The following is a 24,167-nucleotide window of genomic DNA, read 5'->3' on the forward strand; positions in this document are numbered from 1 at the left end:
TACTTGTTGTTTAGATGGTGCCTATTAGATCTATTCATACCTATAAACTTAGGTGATAGATAGATCATGTACTAGTTGTACCTATGATGATAGAGTTGTTGCATTGATGGTGACCATGTCAATATTATGATTATTTAAATCATGTCAATCATTGCACTACATGTTGACGACCACTATCTCCCTTGTGGTGTGAGAGAGTCATCAGTCATATACGCTGCCCACTCGACCACTCAGGGGTAATGGTAGATCGAGGTAGGTGCAGCCTGTCTTGTCATGCTCACTCGATCAAACAGTCATATACGCTGTCCACCTCGATCACTCGAAAGTAGTGATATCTGGAGGGTAGTACAATCGTCAGTGATAGCTAGAGTTACAAGCAGTCAAGAACCCCGTCGCTATGTAGTGAGATCACTACTTATCAAACTATTCACCTTGTCCACTCGAGAGTAGTGATATCTAAAGGGTAGTACAGTTATCATTGTCTTGGCCTCTCGACCACATAGGGGTCGTGGTGTCTTGAGAGGTGGGCGGGAGTGACCATGTTGCATGCATGTTCATATGGATATGATGTGTAGTGCATCTTTCAGAGATATATCTACATTTTCTTGTGTTTGATGCATTTGTTTATGATATGATTGTTGCATATGGTTCTCATGCTTCATACATATTCATTTATCATACATGTATATACTTTTAGTTATATTGCTCAGGTGTTACAAGCAGATCTGTTACTGATTCCTAGTAAATCTACTGATCACTATACCGTGTGTGTCCGATCCAAATTTGGTATGTGCATTCATTATATCAGTTATGATTATATTCACTTATTATGTCATATATGATCATGTTCTTATTTCCTCATCAAGACTGTATACTGTGATCTTCATATTTTATATTAACTATGCACTGCCTATGTCTATTACCCGCTAAGTCACTCGAACTCACCACCCCTTTTACTAGTTTCCTTTCGCCAGGGAGCAGGCAAAGGATTTATGGAGTCGCCTGGAGATCATGTCCGCCAATCTCATGTCACATCGAATGTCTTCTTCCACTATTACTTTTACTTGCATTATTGGTCTTTAAACTTGTTCATATATTGAATAACTTGTGTGTGGTTTTTTAGACTTGTGGCGTTCTTTTATTTCATTATATACTTGTTGTATTTAAGTCGTACTGACACAGTTTGTCATTTTGGTTTGGACGACCTACTTTTTTATTTTCAATTGTATTTTTGTTACATCCGTGTGGGATATTTATTAATCTGTGTGGTTGTGTATGATACCAACTGTGTGGGCTACTTACTATCCTGCATGGTTATGTACGATTCCAGTCATGTAGGCTGTAAGTTATTATACTTATACAGTCATGTGGCTATGTATTCAGGTTTCGTATATTGTCATACGGGGAAGATATTATCCGTTTGTCGGGCAGAGACACCCTCGAGACGTAACAAAATTTGCTCTTCAATATTTGATTCATTTAAAAAAAAAACTCATACAAAATTTCTGAAATAAACCATCTTATGGTGTCACTGTCAGTTTTTTGTTGTTTCAAATTATTAATTGTTGTTGGACGCTCGAGGAATTGGGATATCACACGCTGCCAAACTTTGAACTCGCTTGAAGACATCTAGAAGTTTGGCGGGGCGATAACTGATGTTTTGTTAGAAGGCGGTTGAGCAGGATGCATAAGCTCATATCATAGCTAAGTAGATTTTGCGGCTTCGTGAGGATGTGATGTGTAGGTGTGGACCAATGTGGTACCCTTTTATCTGGTTTAATGAAATAGTTTCTTTTATATATATATATATATAATCCGGAAACAACTCAAAAAAATACACTACAATCTGTCATAACGGGAAATGAACCCATAAATGCTTGGTTAATCTGTTATACACCTTACCACTGCATTATTACCCAGGGATGAAACCTCCATTTCTTTCACTCATCAATAGAGGTCTATCCAACTTTGCATCACAGTAAGGAATATAAATGCATCACAGTAATATTGATTTAAGAGTACATGCCGATGTCAAATTCCAAAATAACAATAACATTTCACCAACTGGAAACAAAAAGCTGCATCAATGACAGTGAGCAGTTTGATTACTAGGAATCACTGATGCAACAAAATTATCTAAATAAATTATTCAAATAAGCACTGAGGTGGATCAAAACAGAATCACCCTATGAACTCAACCATAGTCTGGAACAATTTTTCACTTAACCACTCAGCCATCCTTGATAAACATAGCACATTGCTCAAAACATATTTGTTGCGCTAACTGCGTGTCCTTGACCAGGAAGATGAAGATGAATTCCTTGAACCACCAAAGGAAGGCCGGCGGTTCTCACTTGTCCACTTATCACCACCTGACTGGGGAGGGCGATCATCCTTCCTTCCCCACCGATCAGGCTCAGGAGAGGCAGCTGCTGCTGCCCTTTGTCCTTCACTCTTCTCACGGATAAATCTTGGCACATATCTTCCGGTAGCTGGTGCAGCAGATGCAGGAGCGGCTGCTTCTGCTGCCACTACTCGAGCAGGTTCAGGAGCTGAAGCAGGATCAGTTGGCTGTGGCAGAGGTTCAGTGGGTTTTCTGAGTGCTTCTCTTCGCAGCCTTTCCTTCTCTTCCAACTCCTTCTCTCTTTGCCTCTGCCTCTCAGCTATTGCATCCAGCTTTGCTTTCCGCTCTGCATCTTCTTTCTTTCGCCTCTCTTCTTCTGCAATATTTTGACATAAAAGATGTAACTTCCTGAAAGTTTGGGTATAACAAACACCATGTTCTTCCAACAGTTTTAAGCAGAACGCCACTTAGAGGATTCTCAACTAACTGAAGCAGCGCTAATATATTGTCACACTGTTTGGAGAATTCCAATTACCTTCACGCTTTCTAGCTTCCTCCTCTTCTTGTTGCCTGGTCATCCGGTCTTCCTCAGACTTGAGATAATAGAGAAGCTTTCGCTTGATCTCACGATCACGCTTCCGCATTGTTACAATCTGGTTAATTTTATCATCACGCTCTTTCTTCAGTTGGTTATGCTCTGTTTCACGTCGGATAACTACCTTGTGCTGAAATATTTCCTGGAGAGTATTGAATAAATCACATCAGAAGATTAAACTCATTGAAAAGATATAATTGTCTAGTATTTTAGATGAAACTGTTATTTGCAAAGGTAACAAAAAAGGAATGTTTACCTTGCATTCCAACATTCTTGCAAGTCTATTCTTCTCTTGGAGATCACCAGCATGATGCTGCCTGCTTAGCTCTATCTCTTTCTGGAAAAAGCAATATTTTTTCAACATTACCAAAAAAACAAAATAATCATAACTTCACAAATCAGAGCGCATTTGAGTATATCAAACCAGTTGTTCGCGTTCATGAAGCAATTTCTCTTCCACCAAACGCTGCTGAAAAGCTTGCTCAATGAGTTGGGCCTCTTCCTCTCTCTTTGCCCGTTCCATATAATCCATTGTTTTGGCAAGTTTCTGCAGCTTCTTCTCCAACTCTTGCCTTTCCTTCAACTGCTCACTTAAAGCCATCTCAATCAACGTCTGCTTAGTGACCTTCTCCTGACAAATAACAAATAATTAAATACGGAGTGTTGGAAAAAAAATCATTTCGCATTTTAAAAAAGAAAACATGGCATGGCAATGTAATCAAGTAAAAAAGGGTTAACAATCAAAAGATAAAGGAATGTAATGAAACAGCAGAATATTCAAACAACAATCTTTCAAAGGAAAACAATTTTTATCACCATAAAAACTAAACTTCTAGATGTGATATTGAGACATGCATATTATCAAAAAATCTCTTGCCAAGAAAATGATACCTAAATTAACAAATACTTGTGACCACTTTTCAACAAAACAAAAGAGGAAAACTACAGCTAATACAATTAGCCTAATTAACTATAAGAATTTGAAGATTACCCCCTCAAGCAGTGGTTTCTTTCCCTTCTTTTTGGCACCCTTTTGTGTTTCAAGAAGCATTGCTTGAGCTTCCTGAAGTTCCCTCTCCTCTATTTCACGGCGAATTCGCTGCTGCTCTCTCAGAATATATTCTTCAGCCAACCGCTTCTGTTCAGCCTCCTCAGTTACCTTCTGTAGTTTTAATCTTTTAGATTCTTCTTGTCGCTCCTTGAAATATGCAAAAGATAATAGTTAATATTGAAACTTCAGCAAAATATAAATCTCAGCAAAAGTTTTGAAAAAACCATTTCCAGCATCTGACGTTCATGCTCTTCTTTGCGTTTCTCAATGATGGACTTCCTAGCAAGAAGCCTCTTATGTTCCTTGTCAACTATCTCTGCCAGATCATATCCAATACCCAGTTTGGATGCTTTCCTTATAGGTGGAGAAATTAAGTTCTTTGCTTTACTAAGAGAATCAGCGAGAATAGAAAGATGATCAGAGAGCTTTTCTGATTCAATGTCCTGTGAACGAACCAAGTCATATATGAATTGTGGATCATAAGTATTGCATAACTTAGCATAAGACCGGGAAAGATAAAAACAAGCTCAAGCAGTTAAAGGACAATGTCAGTTTCTTAATGAGAACAAATGACAAAATCCACATCAAAATACAACAACAAAAGGTGAAACCATCACCTCGGCAACCCCTCAAGGGTGACCTCCCACTATATGAAAGGGAGGTAAATCACAGTAGGACTTCACCTAGCACCAGTAGCGCATGCAAAGAGGGGTTGAGGTAAAATGCAATCCAATAAATGAACACATACAGAAATGCAAACTAAAACTATTTGTCAGAATATAAAGAAATAGAGTGCATTTAGGGAGAAATAAGTTCAAGGTAAATAACATAAATGAATCTGTGAAGCTATGTAGCAATTCCATTAACAAGGTTTGGTGCTTGTGGATAGAAATTACAATGGAGATGAACCAAGCATAAAACAGATCTAGCAAGCATGATTTATTGACAACGTCATTTATCTAGAAGGAAATGTGCAAGTGCAAGATGAAAACTTGTATTCAAATAATATCCCAAAAGCATAAAAGTGAAGTTCTCCAAGAATAACCAACTATAAGGCAATAAGTATTTGTACCATCAACTGTGACAACGCACAATGAGAGAAGATATTGGGTTACACGTTATCAAGTTGAACAAATAAACTCACATGTAATACAAAAATGTAAAATTGCAGAAACTTAATATCACAAGTTGCAACTGAGTTGGATAAGCCATAATTTCATATGCTGCACTAACAAACATTATGCCCATACGAGCATCACATTACATTGTTTAGTTTATAGTTCATGTTTGTTGTTGCAATCCACCTCTAGACAAGGTTTACCAAGTTAGAGTTAGCTCAAGTTGGGTTTTGATATTTGACCAATATGTTTGATGGTTAAAAGGGAAAAGTCAAGTAAAAGGGGAGATTACTTGAGAAGATTGTTAGTGCAATCAACCTCAGATCAAAAGTAGTTCAATGTTTGTTGGTTGAACGAGAAGTCCAAGTGCAAGGGTGACCTGTCAAGTTTGTTGGTTGAACAAGAAGTCCAAGTGCAAGGGTAACTTGCAACTTGACAGTTGAAAATTCAACATAGAGTTTAAGGGTAAAGTCCAAGTGGGTCACGGTTGATAAAATACTTGACGGTTAAAAGTCCAATAGTGAGTTAGCAAGGGCAAAATTCAAGTGGATCAGGGAGAATCAAGCACTTGGCACAAGACGTGATGTCACAATGGTGGAAATCCTAATAAGTCATGGAATAGAAATTAGGCATGAAAGATGGAAATCCTAACAGGTCATGAAGGACCGGATGTTAGACACGAGAGGTGAAGTCCTCACAAGTCATAGAGGACTGTTTAGATACGAGACAAGAAGTCCAAATAAATCAAGTAGAACTAGATGTTTGACAATAAAAAAAGTCTCGCAGACAAAGGGCGATCGAATGATAGGCAAATGAAGTTCTAATAAGTCGGGATTGACCGAATACTAGACAAATGAAGTCTTGATAGATTGAGGTCAATCGAATACTAAGCAAAGTGAGATTTTAGCTTTTGTCTTGCAAAAAAATTGCTATGGAATAGTAAATCCTAAACCAAGTTCAAAATTTGAGGGGGTTTAAGGGAGTTTATGATGTGATCAATGACTAATGAAACACATCAATCGATTGAGAACTCGATTGTTGATGCAATAGTCAACTAAAAGTGGTATAGCAGTCGATTGTTATCCTCGATATTGAGATGGATGCAACCGTTAGGGCAAATCAACGTTCAATTCTGACTAGAGCAATAAACTGATGGAAGCTAATAATTGACTATTAGACGATTTTCAGCCCCGACCTATAACCTATAAAGGAAGGTTTCGTGGAAGATTTTTGGACGTTGATTCTTAGGGTTTTAAGGGTAAGCGTTGTCAAATTCTAGACTTTCAAGAGGCATTACAAAAGCAATCAACAGCAAGCAAAACAAAAATCTATTGTGTATCTCTTACGTTGGATATACGTCTCAAGTATAGTATCAATAGAAAGAAAATATATACGATTCCTAGAATTAGTGATGGAAGTTAAAGGATGAGAAGCAAAATATATTTAAGGAGAAGGTAGGAGTACAAAATTTAGGTAAAATATACAGTAATTAATATAAGATGGTATTAAAATTAAAAATAGTAGCTAAAAGTGTATTTGGTGAGTGGGCATGCACCACTAAGGAATCTTGGTAGTGCAATGAGAAAGTACAAGAAAAAGTGAAGGAAAAATAAACTTATAAGGAATTATATATTTGTAACAACAATAAAAACTTTAAAAAAATATACAATATGTAAAATATGATACCCAAAAAATAATTAAATAATAGTATTATTTAAGAAATAATCTTATTGGATTTTTCATGAATTTTTAGAAATTTTTCTAGATTTCAACTCGTTTTGAGGGGATGAATCGGTTGGACTGCCAGGAAGCCTATTTAAAACACTCAATTTTAGTGGGAGTTGATAGAGGAGTTAACTTAGGGTTACATTGATTAAACCCTAAGTATTAAATCTTGCTACAGTGACCTAGTTCCCTTTAAACGCCGCTCCTCCTCTTCTTTTTCCCCAATGCCTTTGTTCATCGCGTCTCCATCCCTGACGCCGACGATTCTCGACCGCGCCGGTGTGGTCTAGCCCATTGCCGACCGAGCCTCCCTTCTCCTTCACCGATTGCCCGAGTCCGTCCAGCCACGGTCTCCCCTCACCAAGTGCTTTTCTTTACGCATGCGGGTCTTCAGCCAAGAGGGGAACTCATGCCCTAGCTTCGATCTGTCGACGCCTTCCCTCTCATGAGCTCCCTTCTTTCCTCGCGGCCTGACGTCGACTGTCCGAGCCCTATCACTGACACCGCTGGCCATCAAGTGAGACCTCTTCTTCCGTCGGCGCTATGGAAAGGGCATTGATTCTAATTTGTGCGTCATTGATCAGCAATTTGTGTTGATTGTTGTTCGTCATGCTCCTCTCCTTCCTCCAATCACCGAGTTGTGCCCTAGTGTCGTCGCCACTCTCCTCTGCCCTAGATCGGCATCACGGTAGCCTTGGATCTTTCATTGTGCGACTACAGATCTGGACAAGGGTTAAGTCATGCTTAGTGTTTGATTAGTTGAGATACGATCTCATCTTTTATTTGGGGATATTGTGATTAATTATTTGATCGATTGATGTAGCTCTGACCATTCTTGTTGGTGAGCATCGTTGGTTGTTTCCCCTTTTGCACGACTGGTAGCAGCTTCATGTCCTTCTGCAAGGCTCCTCTATTCCGTCTCTAGCCATCGGAGACACCATCTTCTGGTAGCTTGAGTAATAGCCTAGATCTTGACCACATTTTTTGTCATGGGGATTAATAAAGGGTTGAATCCTTTCCTGAATTTGAAAAGTAGCTTGGAGTTAGTCGTTTTACTCTCCTGTGGCCATTCCTGTGCTAGTCCAAAAAATTGGAAGAAGGGGTGATCAAGGTGAGATTTCATGGTTTAAGAACTTGTTTGATTAGGAGATTAATTGGATTAATTTGCTATCCATGATGATTGATAGTAGCATTAGTAGTGATGGATTATAGAAATTGATTGGATTAGTACAATGATTAATAGATGGATTCGGTGAGTATTGTGGATAATCCATTATTAATTGGATATGTTGGATTGTTAGTTCATGTTTTTCTTGAATTAAATTGAAGTATGTGAAGGAAGAGTTTGGATCGGTTTAGATTGATTAATAGTTGATACATTATTATAGATTCTTAGTTTTGTCTCGTATCCTGTATTTGTAGGATTCGAGTTGGATGCGATCTTTTGGACTTGTTGAAAACGGCTGACACGAACTACGTATAAAGACAGGTATTTCTTCCATAGCCTCTTTAGTTCTTTAATCTTAATGCATGGTTGTTTTTGGATTGATGGATTAGATTGCTTTACCTTAAATATATCTGTATTGTTATCCTACTTGATACTGTTGATTGACCTTAAAGATCATCTATTTATTTCATATACAGTCTTGACTTTTGAATATCTATACTCTACTGTGTATACACATTTAGAGTATACACCATTGGGGACAACTTGTTGACTGCCTTATCATGTTGATTATGCATATGATATTGGTGTACACATGATTAGTATGTGTTGTAGGAGTTTATCAGGTTGATTGTTCATTTGCATTTGTGTGTGCACATGTGTCTAGTGTATACCATTGGAGGAAATATGTCAATAGTACCTATGTTGTTGAGCATATATGTCTGGTGGGATATTAGGGGAGTCATGTTGATTATAACTGCATTGTAGGGTGCGTGCGAGTATGTTATGTACGTGTCTGGTGGGCTACTTATTGTATTTGTTGGTTAGTAGTCACCAGTTGGATCTACCCATACCTATAGATATAGGGATTAGATAGATCATTGTACTAGAGGTGCTTATGTGGATTGGGAGGTTGCATTGATAATGACGATATATATATTATGATTATCACATCATGCTCATCATTGGACTACATGTTGACGACCATTTACTCCCTTGTGGTATAAGCTAGTCGCCAGTCATATATGTGGATGGTTTGATGACCACTAGCTCCTTTAGGTATGAATTAGTCAGACATGTTAGTTGTCCATTCGGCCACTGAGGGAGAGTGGTATCTAGGAGTGAAGCTAGTCCTGTTGTGATTCCACTTGGCCGCTCAGTGTTTTACTTTGTCAGCCTCGGACACTCATGAGTAGTAGTATTTGGAGGATATAGTAGTCAGGAGGCTAAAGATGTGAGTAGTCAAGGGCCCTGATGCTATGTAGTTAGATAACTACTTAGCGAACTGTCCGCCTCAACCGCTCTATAGTGGTTGTACTGGAAGCTAGTACAGTTATCACAGACCCAAACATCCCGGCCATACAAGGGTCGTGGTGTCTAGAGAGGTGGCGGGGGTGACAATATGGCATGCATGCGCATTTTTGCATATGATGCGCGATGCATCTGTGGATATATATTTACATACATGATTAGTAGATACTAGCTGCATGTGATTATGATATGCTGCACTTGTTTGTACTATGACTGTTGCATATGGTTGTCATGCTACATACATATCATTTATTATACATATATATGCTGTCGATTATATTACTGCTATGGGTGATCATGATCTTTATACCGTATATATCGATTCAAATTGAGTATATGTATTCATATTGTCAGTTATGTTTAAATGCATTGATTATGTCAGTATGATCATGTTCTTATTTCCCTACTGAGACTGTATACTATGATCTCCATGTTTTATATAGACAAAGCACTATCTTGTCTATTACCCGCTAAGTGACCCGCACTCACCATCGCATTTCTATGTTATCTTTTTTCTCAAGTAGCAGATAATGATTATGGAGTCTGCTTCTTTATCGTTTTTAGTATTTTGTTGTGTTTAAGCCATGCCAGCATACATTGTATCATTTTGGTTTGTTTGGGTTTTCCTTTCATTTCCGCTGTGTTTTTAGTATAGCAGTGTGGGATATTTATTATATAACTGCATGGTTGTGATTATTTTACTCCAATCGAGTGGACTGTGTATATAACTGCGTGATTGTATATGTTCTAGCCATGTGGATTGTTGATTATTGCTTGTGAGTAGTCTTGTGACAATGTATTTATACTTCATATTGTCACAGTTATGTTGTCCGTTTACCGAACAGGAACTCCTATGGGGTGTGACACAATAGACAAGAAAGAGGCTAAGAAAGTAGTGAATGAAGGAAAGAATGAAATTTTTGAACGATTGTATCAAAAAATTGAATACAAAAGAAAGGAAAGAGACATTTATAAAATAACTAAAGTAAGAGAAAGGAAGACAAGAGATCTTATCCAAATAAATTATATTAAAAATGAATGTAATAGATACTAATAAACGATGGAGAAATAAAAGAGCGATGGAAGAGGTATTTTTATTAATTTTTTAATGAAAATTTAGGTAACCAACTTAACTTAGGAATTTAAGTAGGCCTAAGTATAAAAATTTAAATGGTTATCGTAGAATTCAAACTTCAAAAGTAGTAAAGTTTTAAATAGAATGTACAATGAAAAAATCGTTGGACAAGATGATATTCCAATATAGGTATGAAAGTGCCTATGAAAATAAGATATTAAATTACTTACAAAACTATTTAACATGATATTAAAAATGAAAAAAAAAATTCTGATCAATAGAGGGTAAGTACTCTAACTTCCTTAAATAAGAACAAGGGAGACATACAAAATTGTGCAAACTATATTAGTATTAAACTAATGAGTCATACCATGAAACTTAGAGAGAGTAATAGAAAAATGATTAAGAAGACTAGTGACCAAAAATCAATTTGGATTCATGCCTGAAAAGTCAATAATAAAATTAATATAACTTCTTAGACAACTAATTAAAAAATATCAGGAGGAAAAATAAGATCTACACATGATATTCATTGACTTAGAAAAAGTCAATCCCAAAAAAAAATTATATGAAGAATTCTAGAAAAAAGAGATATTAGTATAACATATATTGAATTAATTACGGATATGCATGAGGATGTAATAATAGAGTAAAAACTTCAAGCGGTGTAACTGAAACATTTCCAATAAAGATAGGGTTACATCAAATATCAGCTCTAAGTCTTTATCTTTTTACACTAATTATTGGAAACAGTACCGTGGTGTATGTTATTTGCAGATGATATTATTTTGGTAGATAAAGCACGTAAAGGAGTAAATGCTAAACTAAAATCTTGACAACAAATACTAGAAGGAAAAGATTTTAGGCTTAGTAAAATAAAAATAAAATATAAAAATTAAGTTTAGTAATATAGACGCAATAAGACAATTGTTAAGATAGGAGATGAAGAGTTGCTTGGAATTGAGAGATTTAAATATTTAAGATCATTTTTGCAAAACAATGGAGGAATTGAGAAGATGTCTTACATAGAATACAAGCAGAATGGTTGAAAAGCAGGATGGTTGAAATGAAGGAGGGCATCTGGTATTTTATATGATCATAAAGTATCTCTAAAACTTAAAAAAAGTTCTACAAAACCCTAATTAGACCTGCTATGTTATGTGGAGTTGAATGTTATTATGTGACTCGAGCACATAAGCAAAAGATGAGAGTTGCTAAGATGAGGATATTAAGATGGACGTGTGGGCATTACAAGGATAGACAGAATAAGAAATAAGAGCATTAAAGAGAGTCAGAGTTGTATCTATTGAAGGAACACTTTGAGACACATTTAAGATGTTACGGGAATGTACTTAAAGGATCAATAAATGTTCCAACTAGGCGAGGTGTGACACACACACATCAAACGAAGAAGAGAATGACCAAAAAAAACTTGGTTAGCAATAATAAAATAAGATAAAATTTATTTAAGTATAAATGATTATATAGTAGGGGATAGAGTCCAATGGCATAAAAGGATCTCTATAGTCAAACTCACCTAATGAACAAGACTTGGTTGTTATTATATTCATTATCATCTTTATCTTTGCATTTAGTTTGTATTGTTTGTAACAATAGGTATTGTAAGAGGTTTCTCTATTTCCTAAAAGTATCCAAAAAGGTGAAAGCATAATGGTACTATCGTTAGGATGCTAGGTCATGGAGTAGGAGCTGGCCGGACCACGTGAAATTGAGGTGTTGTACTTGTATTTTGTTGTTTTGTTTATTTTCCACTTGTTAACATTTTATATAAAAAAAATAGATACGCTATTTTAACAACCCCTAGTGTCGGCCCCACGGATATGGAGAAAAGTAAACACGAGTACACGGGCGTTAGGCACATAAAGGGGCAAACTCTCTCCTAAGAATCGATCCTTGGCCATTACATCAAAGATGTCATATGTCCACTGTCTGTGCCGCCCTAGGGGCACTTGTTAATATTTTATGGATAAGCACACAATCAACCCTCTAGCGACGTCACTGATCCTAACAATATTAACATTCACAATATAAAACATAGCAAACCTAAAAATAGCATATGAAAAGAGGTCTTCATGTAAAAATTAGATAAAATGATAGGGCAACTACAATTACAGAACTCCATCACATGCTCCGTAAGATAGGGTAAACATGTTCAAACACATAACAAAAACAAATGAAATATAGTTGTCATTTATGCAAGCAAAATTATTTAACAAATCAGAACTCAGAAGTCAAATAAAAAAAAAGAATCATCTTCAGCTAGTGAGAAGATGATACACCTTGGAAAGCTTATACTTAAAAGCTAATAAGCATGAAATTATTTGATACCTAAAGTTTAAAGAATGTAAATCAACATAACATGCCTTTGAAAACAGGTAAATATGAGTTTAGACACCATACCACATTGCCAAATAAAACAGCGCCCTTCAGGTGATCAACTTTCATTGCTAAAAAATTATATTTGACTGCATCTACAGAAATCTTCTCCGTAACTGAGAAGTCAAAAAATGGTATCATCTTCAACAAAGATTCAATCTTTATGGACTGATACACCTGGGAAATCTGATAGAATAGAAGACAAGAAAAAAAGGCTTGAGAAACAAAAAAACAAAAGAAAGGAAATATTGAACAAATAACACCCATAGATGCGTGAGAAGAAAATGTAAATCACACCTGCTGAAGAACTCTTAAAGTGGTAAGCTTTTCGAGAGCAGGATTGTATTTGGAAAGTTGCACTTCTGGAACTGATGAGGCTGATGATAGCTTACCACCAAGTTTTGAAATCTTAGCAAGCAAAGGCTCGACTCTTGTTGCCAGGTCTAAAGGAAGGAATTCATTTTCTAGGAGATGATAGATATCCTTCACTTCTTGAGAGACACAAGTCATCACACCTTTGTTGGTCTGTACAACATTGACTTTGCTGAATTAACAAGTGTTTGCTTCCATGAATTGAACGATAATTCGATATCATGTATGGGCAAAACAGATAGCATGGAGGAGTCTAGTGTTTAAGCTTGTCAACCATAGAAACAGAAGTAATAGAGGGTAATAATCCTTTAAATTAGCTAGAAAACATAGCATTTTGCAAAGGAAAATTGATAATCCTTTTTGTTCCATCCTGCACTGTAAAGGTTAGAAACAAACAAATCAAGGAAAGGCATAATTAGTAATTACTGTCAGGCAAAGCAAACAAAAATGGCCAAGAGATTACAAAGGCCCAAAAGCTCACAGCAGGATAGTCATCGCAGTTTACATCTATTTTATCATAATGGAGCTTACCAGATAAAAAAATGTTGCATTGTGTAAGTTTTGCAGGTGAATACAAAGTATTATTAATTGAGTGCCGAGAAGATATAATTAATTATGTAAGTTCACATTAATACATCAACTAAAATGAGTGCCTAGTGAAGATATAATTAATTGTATTCCAAGAAGAAATCACAAATTATTAGTATCAATCGAACAATTACTCAACTTTTGCATCTTAAGTATGTGAAAACAAAATATACAGCTTGCAGAAAGTTCAAAATTAGGAAGATATAAAACTGAATTATTATTGGTCAAGGTACAAGTAGATGAAACTGATACAAATATGTATAACATACCAGTTCTGCAAGCAATGATGCGCGTGAAAGCTGCAAAACAAAAGTGAGACATCAGAACTAACAATTTGAAATAAGAAAAATCAATTGGATGACATGTAAGCAACTTAAACACATACCACTTCTTTAGTCTCGCCTTTAGGATCAAGAGTGAAATTGACAAGGCTAGTCATTCGTAGATTACGTTCTTTTTCATTTTCAAGCTCCAAATGGGATGCACCATGCTTTTGGTCATAAGGGGCCACCGAAAGGGCAGCTAATAAAACAGATGATGCTATCAACTGCAAATCCTTCTGTGATAAGTTCTTATTGTAGCTTTTCTGTAATGTGAAAAGCTTCAACCATGCATACGCATGGTATAAATAACTATCTGAAACCCAAAATATGTCTGTCAACTTGGCATAATATACAACCATTAATGATGGCTTGGGACTCTTCTTCACCATACTCATCAAACCATGGATATCCTCAACTGAGCGGAATGCTTCCTGTATGAGAAAACAATACAATAACAGCTTAATGAATTCAATTTAAAAAAAACACACACATATCTATCTCGTAAGGTATCTCATATAGGTGATGCATGATATGATGAAAACAACACCAAAACTAGATATATTGGAATAGAAGTAAATGCTTCACCCCTATTGTATGAAACCATGTCAAATTCCAGGCATCTTGAAGGTCATAAATAATTGGAATGACGGAAATGTATGGAATGACTTCACATGAGCAACTTTCAGATGATAGAAGGCTGTGTCAAAGAGCTTCTACTCTACTAATGATACATCAAGTAGGGAACCCCTACCATAAAGATAGATAATAAGTTTGCATCGTTCTGATATTTTCTTCAAGTTGCATTTACAAAGTTCACATTGAATTTACTATGAAACCCCAAGTGACAAGTAATTCAGTTAGGCTAATCCATAACTAAATGGCATGGCTGATCCACATGAGCTCATATTGCATGTTGATATAGATTTACACCAAAGCAAGACCATGCAGGCTGATACCAGAGCCAAAATTTTAGTCTAGCAGTTAAGTTAGGAAATGCATTACAGAAAAAAAAATTGCAATGCTAGTTTGCAAATATAGGAAAATCCCTACCATTCAAAAACAATAGTTGGTCTGGAACAATGAGAAAAATAAATATATCAAAGGAACATAATGCAATGCTAAAATATAAACCTGCCACAGTTTCAGATCAGTTGCTATCTTGAGCTGCTCAATTCTGGTATCCAAGTAAAGTTGCAAACTCTCTGGAGCAGTCAGATCAGGCCTGTCCCTTTGGTCCCTATACTTGTTTAAATTAGCAAGATGGTTTCGTATAATCTCACAGAGCCTACGAAATTCAGTGGTCCTCTTGTACTGTTTGCAAAATTGGAAGGCCCGATGTGCTGTCATCTAAAGAATAAGAAAGAACTACTCAGATTCCGTTTAAACTAGTGTGCTCATCTTCAATATTATATTAATCTTATTTCTGCCAATAATAGAACGAGAAACTTCTTTGCTACAACTTAACAGCAAAACAGTCATGGTTACAATAAGTTCATAAGCTACATAGGAAAATACTGAACCTGGGTAAGAATTACACAACAAAAGAGTGAGAACAAGAACATACATAGCTTCACCAAATCAGAAATAAAAGGCACACTGCATAGGTAACTAGAGATATATCAGATAATGACTAAGACTGAGCTTAGTGCAAAATATAAGCATTAGGAGGGAACAGAGAGGAGGGAAAGCAATACAAAGGTCCATATGACAGCATGAACTGCTTGACTATTCATGTGCAAAATTTGTGATCAATCCTTCTCCCTCTCCCTCCTATTTTTTCATCTAACTAAATGAAGCCTAAAAGAAGATACAAAATATATTAAGAAAAAAAGTACACATGGTTGGATATACACAATTCATACATGACAATGCAAAGTGATCTAGTAGCATCAGAGAGACAGTTGATGTCCTAGGTCACTTGTGAGGAGCATATGACAGCTTCATATTATCAAAAAGGAATAACTAAAAGGATTAAAAAAATTATTTATAAGCATAGATTTAAAATCCGCCTGCTTGAGCCTCATAAACAGGCAGGTTTTGAAGGGAACACATAGCAACCACATATAATCGCATGACATACACAGTTTACATATGCTTAACCTTATTTGGTTTATTTAACTTAATTTAAACTAAACCATGTTGACTTAATGTCCTCAAGTATCCTACTTAGCATCTGGTGATTTATAAGTATTAACTTAACAATTGTTTTGCAACAAATGTTTTAGGTATCAATATATATTTTATACAATTTTATTACTAACTGCTCATGCCTCCGCATATGTGCTATGTAGCAAGTTGACTACATAACCGTTCGCATATACTTCTTGAAACCTGTTTACAAGTGTCATTTGCACCTACTCATTTCCATTTTTGGAACCAAAATGCTAGCAAATATCATAGAAACATTGAAATGAAAAGATACTAGGAAAATAGAGGACTCACAACATCAAAAGACATTGAAGTTGCAACACAAAAACATGGGATCCCAAAAAACCTAGATTAAACAGAAAATAAGGATGTTTTCTTAGAAAACAGAAAATAGAGGACCCATACCCAAGTGAGCCTCTCCAGCCCACCCGAACTCCTTTTCACTTGCAGACCCTATCACCGTTGAACAACCAGCCGACCACCCTCGCCTTAACAGCATAGCCACCATTTCCGCCTGCTGACCTAATGCCCATCTCCAGAAGACCTACTCACTCCCCACTCCCCCGGAACCCAATTGGTGTCTTCCTTATGTGACCCAATCAGAGACATCCTGAACTTAATCTCCCCGCTCTCTGTCGCCAAGACTCAATAGGTGTCATCCCCACCAGAGCCTAATCTCCACCAAACAACCATCTGACCACCCTTCTACAAACCTCTCCATTCCCACCCAAACCCTTCTCTTTTGCTCACCAACCCAATCTCCATAGAACAGACACCCAACCACCTTCAACTTTCAAGGCCCACTTGGCAACATCTCCACAGAAGCTCATTCAACATAACCAACCGCTTGTCAAGCTCAAGGAAGGAGGGAAGGAAATAATATAAATTTTTCCTGAAAAGTTTCGATAAAGAAAGTTTTGCATACATAGGTCATTTTACACAAACAAATGAACTCTACTAACATTCTTTGGAATAAAATGTCATCAAATCTATTTCATGGTGCCACTATTGGGTTTGACCTGTTTAGTTATACTCTTGGACTAAGTTAGTGAACAAACAAAAATGCATATCAACTAAAAAAAAAAGGGCAGCCCGGTGCACGAAGCTCCCGCCATGCGGGGTCCCGGGGAAGGATCCATTGTACGCAGTCTTACCTTGCTTTTTGCAAGAGGCTATTTCCAGGATTCGAACCCGTGACCTTTTGGTCACATGGCAACAACTTTACCGTTGCGTCAAGGCTCCCCTTCATATCAACTAAGTTTATAAAAAAAAACAAATATATACTGGTTGTTTTCTTACACAACCTTTGTTTCCTACTCTTGTCTTCTTTGCTAGACTCAGGACTCTAGAAACTTTCAGCCATAAAATCTATAGATAGCTCTATGAAACTCAAGATAGATAAGTGAACATAATAAATTTCTGGACCTAAATACATGAATTGATTTAAACATCAAAGGATTCTCACGCAGGTTAAAATAGATGCTTCTATAATGCCTTGCTACTTTCTTATTTATAAGAACAACGTATTGCTACAACAGAATAAGAGTAACGTAAGTTGACATCCATATAGTTCCTTCAAACATTTAAGAGTTTTTACAAAGTAGTCATAGAATTAAACATATTTGAAACAGAATATGTATAAGCATGTACAAAGGATCCTAACAAAAAATCTCTTAAAATTTTTCAAAGGAAAGCAAGTGTTTTATCAAATAAACAGAAATTGTAGGTGTCTTACTGCATATAGTGATTCCAATTTGGAATTGTTCCGCAGAATCTCAAGCACTGTCCTGTACGTCTCCCACAAGAATTTGAACCATGGAGTAACAAGTTCCCTATCTGATCTATCCTTTCCCTTCTCCCCACTAACATAGCTTAGCATTAAATCCTCAGGTCTCTTATCAGCCTCAAGATCCTCCACATCAAGTGCGTCTTCCAAAGCTTGTGCTTGAGTTCTAGCCTTCTCAGCTCTCTCTGTTGAAAGCTGCATGAAGTGCTTTATCACTTCCTCTAGAGAGCTTACATTCACTTGTTGACATATGATCCGATATTGGATCAAGCCATCCTTGGCAAATCGGCCTTTCCTCATGTCCACACAGAGTTCAACATATTTGAACATTATTCTCTCAAGAGACTTCTGCCATGCTCTGTACCTTTTTGAAGTGATAAGATCATGTAGGGCTTGCAGGGCAGCTTGTTTTTGTCCGACATTGACCAACTCTGAAAAGCAGGAGACAAGGGGCAAAACATGCATATTATTGTATTAGAAAGTGCATGTTGTATGAAAGAACAAAGCAAATTAATCTGAGCATACAGCAGACGATGAAAGACGAGAACTCTAGAAGTTTGGTTGTGGATATACTTATTGAAGGTAATTGATAAATAGACCAGCAGATACACTTTTTAGACAATAAAGTCATACTGCTGGGAGAATGATTTCTTAGTTTAGCCCCTTTTTTCTCAATTAGACAATACACAACATTTGATACACATGTACTAACACAAACACTTTACTCATGAGATTGCAGCATGTGCCTCATTGTCTGCTTGCATTCAAATGATGCAAAAAAGCAACAGTATGAACTTATTAGTCTATGCAATGGAATCTTTTTTTTTTAGAAAGAAATAGTACCCTCTGCACGTTTCAGAGCATTCTCAGGTTTAGCAAAAGTCGCCATTTTCTGCACAAATATATGTTTGGTTGATGCTTGCTTTGTACCACGGAGCAGGTTGGATGCTGCAAACAAAAAAGTAAATAACATTGTCAAACCCCAGGCTCAGACATGATAGAGTTGAGAGACTGCTGTATTATCAACATGCCCACAAGAAAGAATACCCAAAGTCAGATATTTACACAAAACAGATTCAAAATCCGATATTTACATCCATATTCAAATCTAACCAAAGTCAGAACTCTTCACCACAACAGAAACGACCGAACTGAAAAACAAGATGATGCCCATACCACAAGCAATGTACTATCTCGATTTTAGCACTTAGAAAACCCAAATTTGCGCTTCATTCCTCCTATCCATTGGTATTCTCCGTCCATTTCATCATTCTCATTTCCTCAAATTCTCTAAACCTTATTTTTTATAGATTAAGCATCACACGAAAAATGTAAATACAGATTTGAAAGGATGAGAAAGTGCAGTGATGAAAGACATACACATACTAAGATGTCTAAAAAGGGTGATCCGGACCAGAGGAAATTTTAACCTACCTTAAACGGATGTGACGTCGTGCTTCTCACAGATATTCGACGCCGAGGTCGACAATCGAAGAGGAGAGGAGGTGATGTTCGCAACGACCGCGAAGGAGAAAGGCTGAATCTTTAAACCTAACCATTGATTCAACTACGACCGTAAGATATTTAGATAAAATAAAATTAGTTCTATAGAAGATTTTTATCGACTAACCTTGGTGGAACAAAACCAGAACGGAGATCAGAGGAAGAAGAGACGGCGGCGGATTTGGAGCGGCAACCGCAGACGATGATGTAGGAGATCCTTATTCCTGAGGTTGTAAGGGCATCATTAAATACCGAATATGCCCTTTCTAGTTCATAAATTATCGGACAAACGAGCCAAATCGGCAAAATAACGATCCGGCTCGGTTTGAGTTAACTCAAACAAAAGTATGCTGGTAGCGGAACCGGCTTTTTTGGAGAGCATTTTTTTTTCATGGATTTTATGTTTATCTCCCTAAACTATTAAAAAGAATGTAAAAAATTGACTAGCATATTAAAAAATAGTAGAACTAAAAAATTTCAAGTTTGAAAGTTGTGCAAGATAATGCCGTTGCACCATTAAATATATTCTAATAAGTTTGATAATTTGCATAAACAATTCTTCGCAATGAATATTGAATATTATGATAATATCATTAAATATTATATATATATATGGATGGATATATATTTTTGGAGAATAAATTTCTTCCATTCTTTATTATTTAACGATCGACTATAAGTTGATCCTATGATTTATTATCCTTCACATAACATAGAAACGGACTGTGAAAAATACTTAAGATAAATGTAATCATCTTTTATTACAATATAGTTTTAATATGATCTTAGGGTAATAATATAGTGATAGAGATTTTGTTAATCTTCAGGCATGGCATATTGATAATCCAAAACAAAAAGAGATAAACTTTGAATGAAGATCAAATTACTAAGTTTAAGATGTTATTATGTATAAATTTAAGTCTAGTATGAGATTTACTTAACTTTAAACTTAAAGTACAATCAAGATTGTAGTAGGAAGAGTAGGACTAAGCATTCGGTCAAAATTGAACCGACCGAACTGAATCGATCGAACCGAATAGACCGAAAATCGAATAAATCGATTTTTTTTTCAACCAACCGAACCGACCGAATTCTCTACAAAAACCGAACCAACAAAACCGATAAAAGATCGGTTAATTCGGTTTTTGACCGAATTAACCGAATTTTAAAACTTTATTTGATTTTAATTAAAAAAAGAAGATATTTTATTTATTATATTTTTAAATAAAAAAATTAATAAATATTTTTATTCGGTTTATTCGGTTTAACCGAATTACAAAACTTAAAACCGAAACCGAACCGAATTCATCAAAAACTGAACCGAACTTTTAAAAAAAAACGAAAACCGAATTAACCGAACCAAATTCCTAAATTCGGTCGGTTCGGTTTGGTTAATTCGGTTTTACTGAATTTTTGCTCACCCCTAAGGAAGAGTGTGAAGGATGATATGAAGTGGCATGTGTAGGAGCTGGAACCCTATTGCTTTTGAGGGATTAGAAGCCTAATTAGAGACAACTTTAGGATGAAGTTAAGATGTACGTAAGACTCCATAGTGAGTTGTGAGAGTTACGTAATATGTACACATGGGGCGAGGGTGGTATTCAATTTTGGTGGACTTGATTATAAGGATGATCGTAGTCAAGATTCCAATCGACTAGTGGATGAGTCAATTGATGAAAATATTTACTGAAAATGTAAAACCCTAATTTGTTCATGGATTGTTTGGATTAGTCGACTAATATAAAATTTAGTAAATTAATGGATGACTAAATAGTTGACTCAAGCTGAGATGCCAATAAATGAAATATTTCTATTTCAATGGCGATTGATTAATGATAAATGGTGTTGGCCTTTTTTTGCATGTCACAAGGCTCACCAAATTGATAAAGATTGGAACTCACATAAACTAAATGAAACACGTGTAGTAAGGAGTCCCAAGTCGTATTTTTCCAAGGGTAACTAGTGTATGTGCGTGAATTCTAGATTCGGTTCCAATCATAATCTAATTTCAATTTGAATACATCTTCTGCCAAAATGAGACAACAACAATCAAAATCAAGATCTAAGAAGATTCACTCTCATCTAAATCTGATTAAAATTCCTCTCATTAAATTAAAAACAATTAAATTCGGATTCCCTGGTATCATCCAATCAAATGAATCAATTTCTTCATTCTTAACTCACAATCACAGAAATAACTAAATACAAAGCTCAAACAGAATTATAGAAACTGAGATAACATCCAATTCATAATCACATTCCACTCCACAATCAAGCTCAACATCAAGACTACAATTCTCTACTTCATTCAGCATCGTTAAATAGAGATACACATCCAGAAACATCAAGTTAAACATTCAACAATTCAATTCAATCTCGGCACAAAGAATTCATTTGAAAGACAAAGAATTACTAAATTCAAGCATTAAAACTAAGCATGAACTTGTAGAAACGAAATAGGAAATTCATAGTAAGAAGTAAATTGCATCTAAACTATCAGATCCTCAGATCTGAGCAAGATAATGAATAATTCAAAAGAAAACAAAGATGCAGAAAATTAAACTGCAAAACTAAAATCTAAGCCATCTTCAATCCAAACTACTCTTCCAATGAATCTCTCCCTGCCGTCACACAAGGATCCTTAATGAAACCTCACTTTGGACTTGAAGAAGAAGCTCTCAAACACTAAACTCAATTCAGAATTCTCCAGCACCAAAGAACATCTTCCCGGAAAAGCTGGTGAAGATTGAATCTGCCAAGCTCGAAATTCTGCAGATCTGAAATCTGGATTCTCTGGATCGATACTCTCAGATTGAGAGCGAGCCACTATCAACAGAGAAACACCTCCGCTGATGGCTGAAACAGAGAGAATATCCAAACAAATCTAAGTTCCGGAGAGGAAATCGCCGGCGCGTGCAGAGGATCAGAACTTGGAAGCCAACGGATGGAAGCTCCGACGCCAATGAGACTCACTGAGAAGTAGATCTGGAAGAGGATGGGGAACACCGGCGTCGCAGCGGAGAAGAAGATCGCACTGTGGAGAAAATCGCGACGCCGAGCTCAGCTACTGTAGCTTCTCACGCGGGTTTTTAAACCTCCTCTGTTTTGATCGGACGGCTGAGGATTCTCGGTGCTTGATCAACGGTGGAAAACATCTCAGATCTGGATCAAAAGGTACTGATCTTCATCTATGGTCCAGATGTACTCCTCATTAAGTCGGATGGACCAGATGCTTGACGGATGGCTCAGATCTGCTTGATCTTCAATGGACGGTCCAAATCGATCCAGATCTTGATCTCCTCATCTTGCCCTAGATTTGAGCCCAAGTATGGTCCAATCTGATCGGGTCCATGACCCTTTTGATGCCTACAAAATAATAAACAAATATTAGCAACAAAATACCATGAAAATAGACTAATTTATAATTAAGTCCAAGATCACATGCAAATTATGAAATGCAATCTAAATGTGAGATTATGCTGTGAATAGTCCAATAAAAACATGCATTATGATTCAAAATAATATAGCTAAAATCATGGTTATCAATAAATCAACAACTTATATTAGGATTCAATTGATTAATGTTACAAATTCAAAGCAAAAAATGAACAATTAATGGATAAGTGTTGTACAATCCGCAAGTGAACGAAATGTCATCAAGTAAGAAAAATATCGATCTAACAGTGATTGTTAATTAAGCACTAACAACTTCACAAAACAAGTTATCTAGGTAATCAAAGGTTGGTTTGTCACAAACGCTTTAGCATTGAGCAAAAGAGAGAGAGAGAGAGGAAGTGAGCAAAGAGGAAGAGAGAGTGATTGGGAGATTGATTTTAGAATTTCAGTTTCACTATGATGCTACTTAATGTTCCTATGAATTATTCATCTCCTAAACTCTATACCTACACTCTAGTAGGGATTCTAGCCAAAGTTTGACACAACCCCACAAAGATCACACCGGAGAGTTTACACTAAGTTCCAAGGCCATTAAGTAAAGAAGTACCTCTAGAAAGTCTAGTTAAAGACATACCCTAGGGTTTCCTGATCATACAATCGTTAGAGTTATCTCATTTACTTTTTAATGTTAGATTAATGTTATTAAGTAAAGAGGTAATTTAGAAAGTTTGATTAAAGGGATACCCTTTATCACAGGTCCCCCCGGTTATACAATCCGTAGATTATACAAGTCACTTCCTAAAATTAATTTGGGAAAAATCCATCAAACTCTAATTAACTTCCCTTATAGAGAATTGACATTTGTTTTAAGGTGATACTCTAAAAAGTCCAATTAAAGGGATACCTTTTGTCACAAGGTCCCCCGATCATACGATCCAAAGCACCTCCTCTATACGGTGACCAATCTTCTACATCTAAATGTATTGAGCACACACACATTTTGTCAAATACATGTAAAGCACATGTCAATAGAATATGTCATAAACATATCATTGAACAAGGAAATTGACCAAATATATAGTTTATATATCAACATCACATCGCAATTACTTTCTACATCCTAGATCTAGAGATCTACTTTATAGCAAAGAAGAACAAACTAAAGACATGAAATAAAACATTTTTACAACCCAAAACTGAGGATAGAGAAGAAGAACTGCTTAATGTAGATATTGCTAGTGTCTTTGGGATACTTCTTTGCTTCGGAGGT

At 36.2% G+C, this 24,167-nt stretch overlaps 1 protein-coding gene across 2 annotated transcripts; it reads right to left on the reverse strand.

Annotated features, from left to right (window-relative positions):
- Positions 1 to 1,979: 1,979 nt before the first annotated feature.
- LOC121967190 (eukaryotic translation initiation factor 3 subunit A-like) lies at positions 1,980 to 19,744 on the reverse strand. 2 transcript variants are annotated; one of them, XM_042517259.1, is made up of 15 exons: positions 19,629 to 19,744; positions 19,433 to 19,549; positions 18,842 to 18,946; positions 17,948 to 18,429; positions 15,196 to 15,411; positions 14,127 to 14,495; positions 14,011 to 14,040; positions 13,079 to 13,306; positions 12,806 to 12,967; positions 4,215 to 4,433; positions 3,931 to 4,137; positions 3,364 to 3,570; positions 3,196 to 3,276; positions 2,880 to 3,081; positions 1,980 to 2,720 (listed from the first exon to the last, which is right to left on the reverse strand). In XM_042517259.1, the coding sequence occupies exons 3-15, from the start codon at positions 18,885 to 18,887 to the stop codon at positions 2,281 to 2,283; spliced, it is 2,889 nt and encodes a 962-aa protein (XP_042373193.1). In that variant the 5' UTR covers positions 18,888 to 18,946; positions 19,433 to 19,549; positions 19,629 to 19,744; the 3' UTR covers positions 1,980 to 2,280. The 2 variants fall into 2 exon arrangements, with proteins under 2 accessions (XP_042373193.1, XP_042373194.1); XM_042517260.1 differs by having other exon boundaries at positions 3,364 to 3,564; positions 19,629 to 19,673.
- Positions 19,745 to 24,167: the final 4,423 nt, after the last annotated feature.

Source organism: Zingiber officinale, chromosome 3B (assembly GCF_018446385.1).
Source record: "Zingiber officinale cultivar Zhangliang chromosome 3B, Zo_v1.1, whole genome shotgun sequence".
Lineage (NCBI taxonomy): Eukaryota > Viridiplantae > Streptophyta > Magnoliopsida > Zingiberales > Zingiberaceae > Zingiber > Zingiber officinale.

Bases quoted from the DNA above. Each gene is read 5' to 3' on its own strand.
- LOC121967190 (XM_042517259.1), bottom strand. From the start codon at position 18,887: ATGGCGACTTTTGCTAAACCTGAGAATGCTCTGAAACGTGCAGAGG. The intron at 14,041-14,126 runs GTATGTGTTTAA...TTTGTTTTGCAG, and splicing joins AAGGCGAGACTAAAGAAGTG to CTTTCACGCGCATCATTGCT. The intron at 4,434-12,805 runs GTATGGTGTCTA...GTTCGTTCACAG, and splicing joins CTGTTTTATTTGGCAATGTG to GACATTGAATCAGAAAAGCT.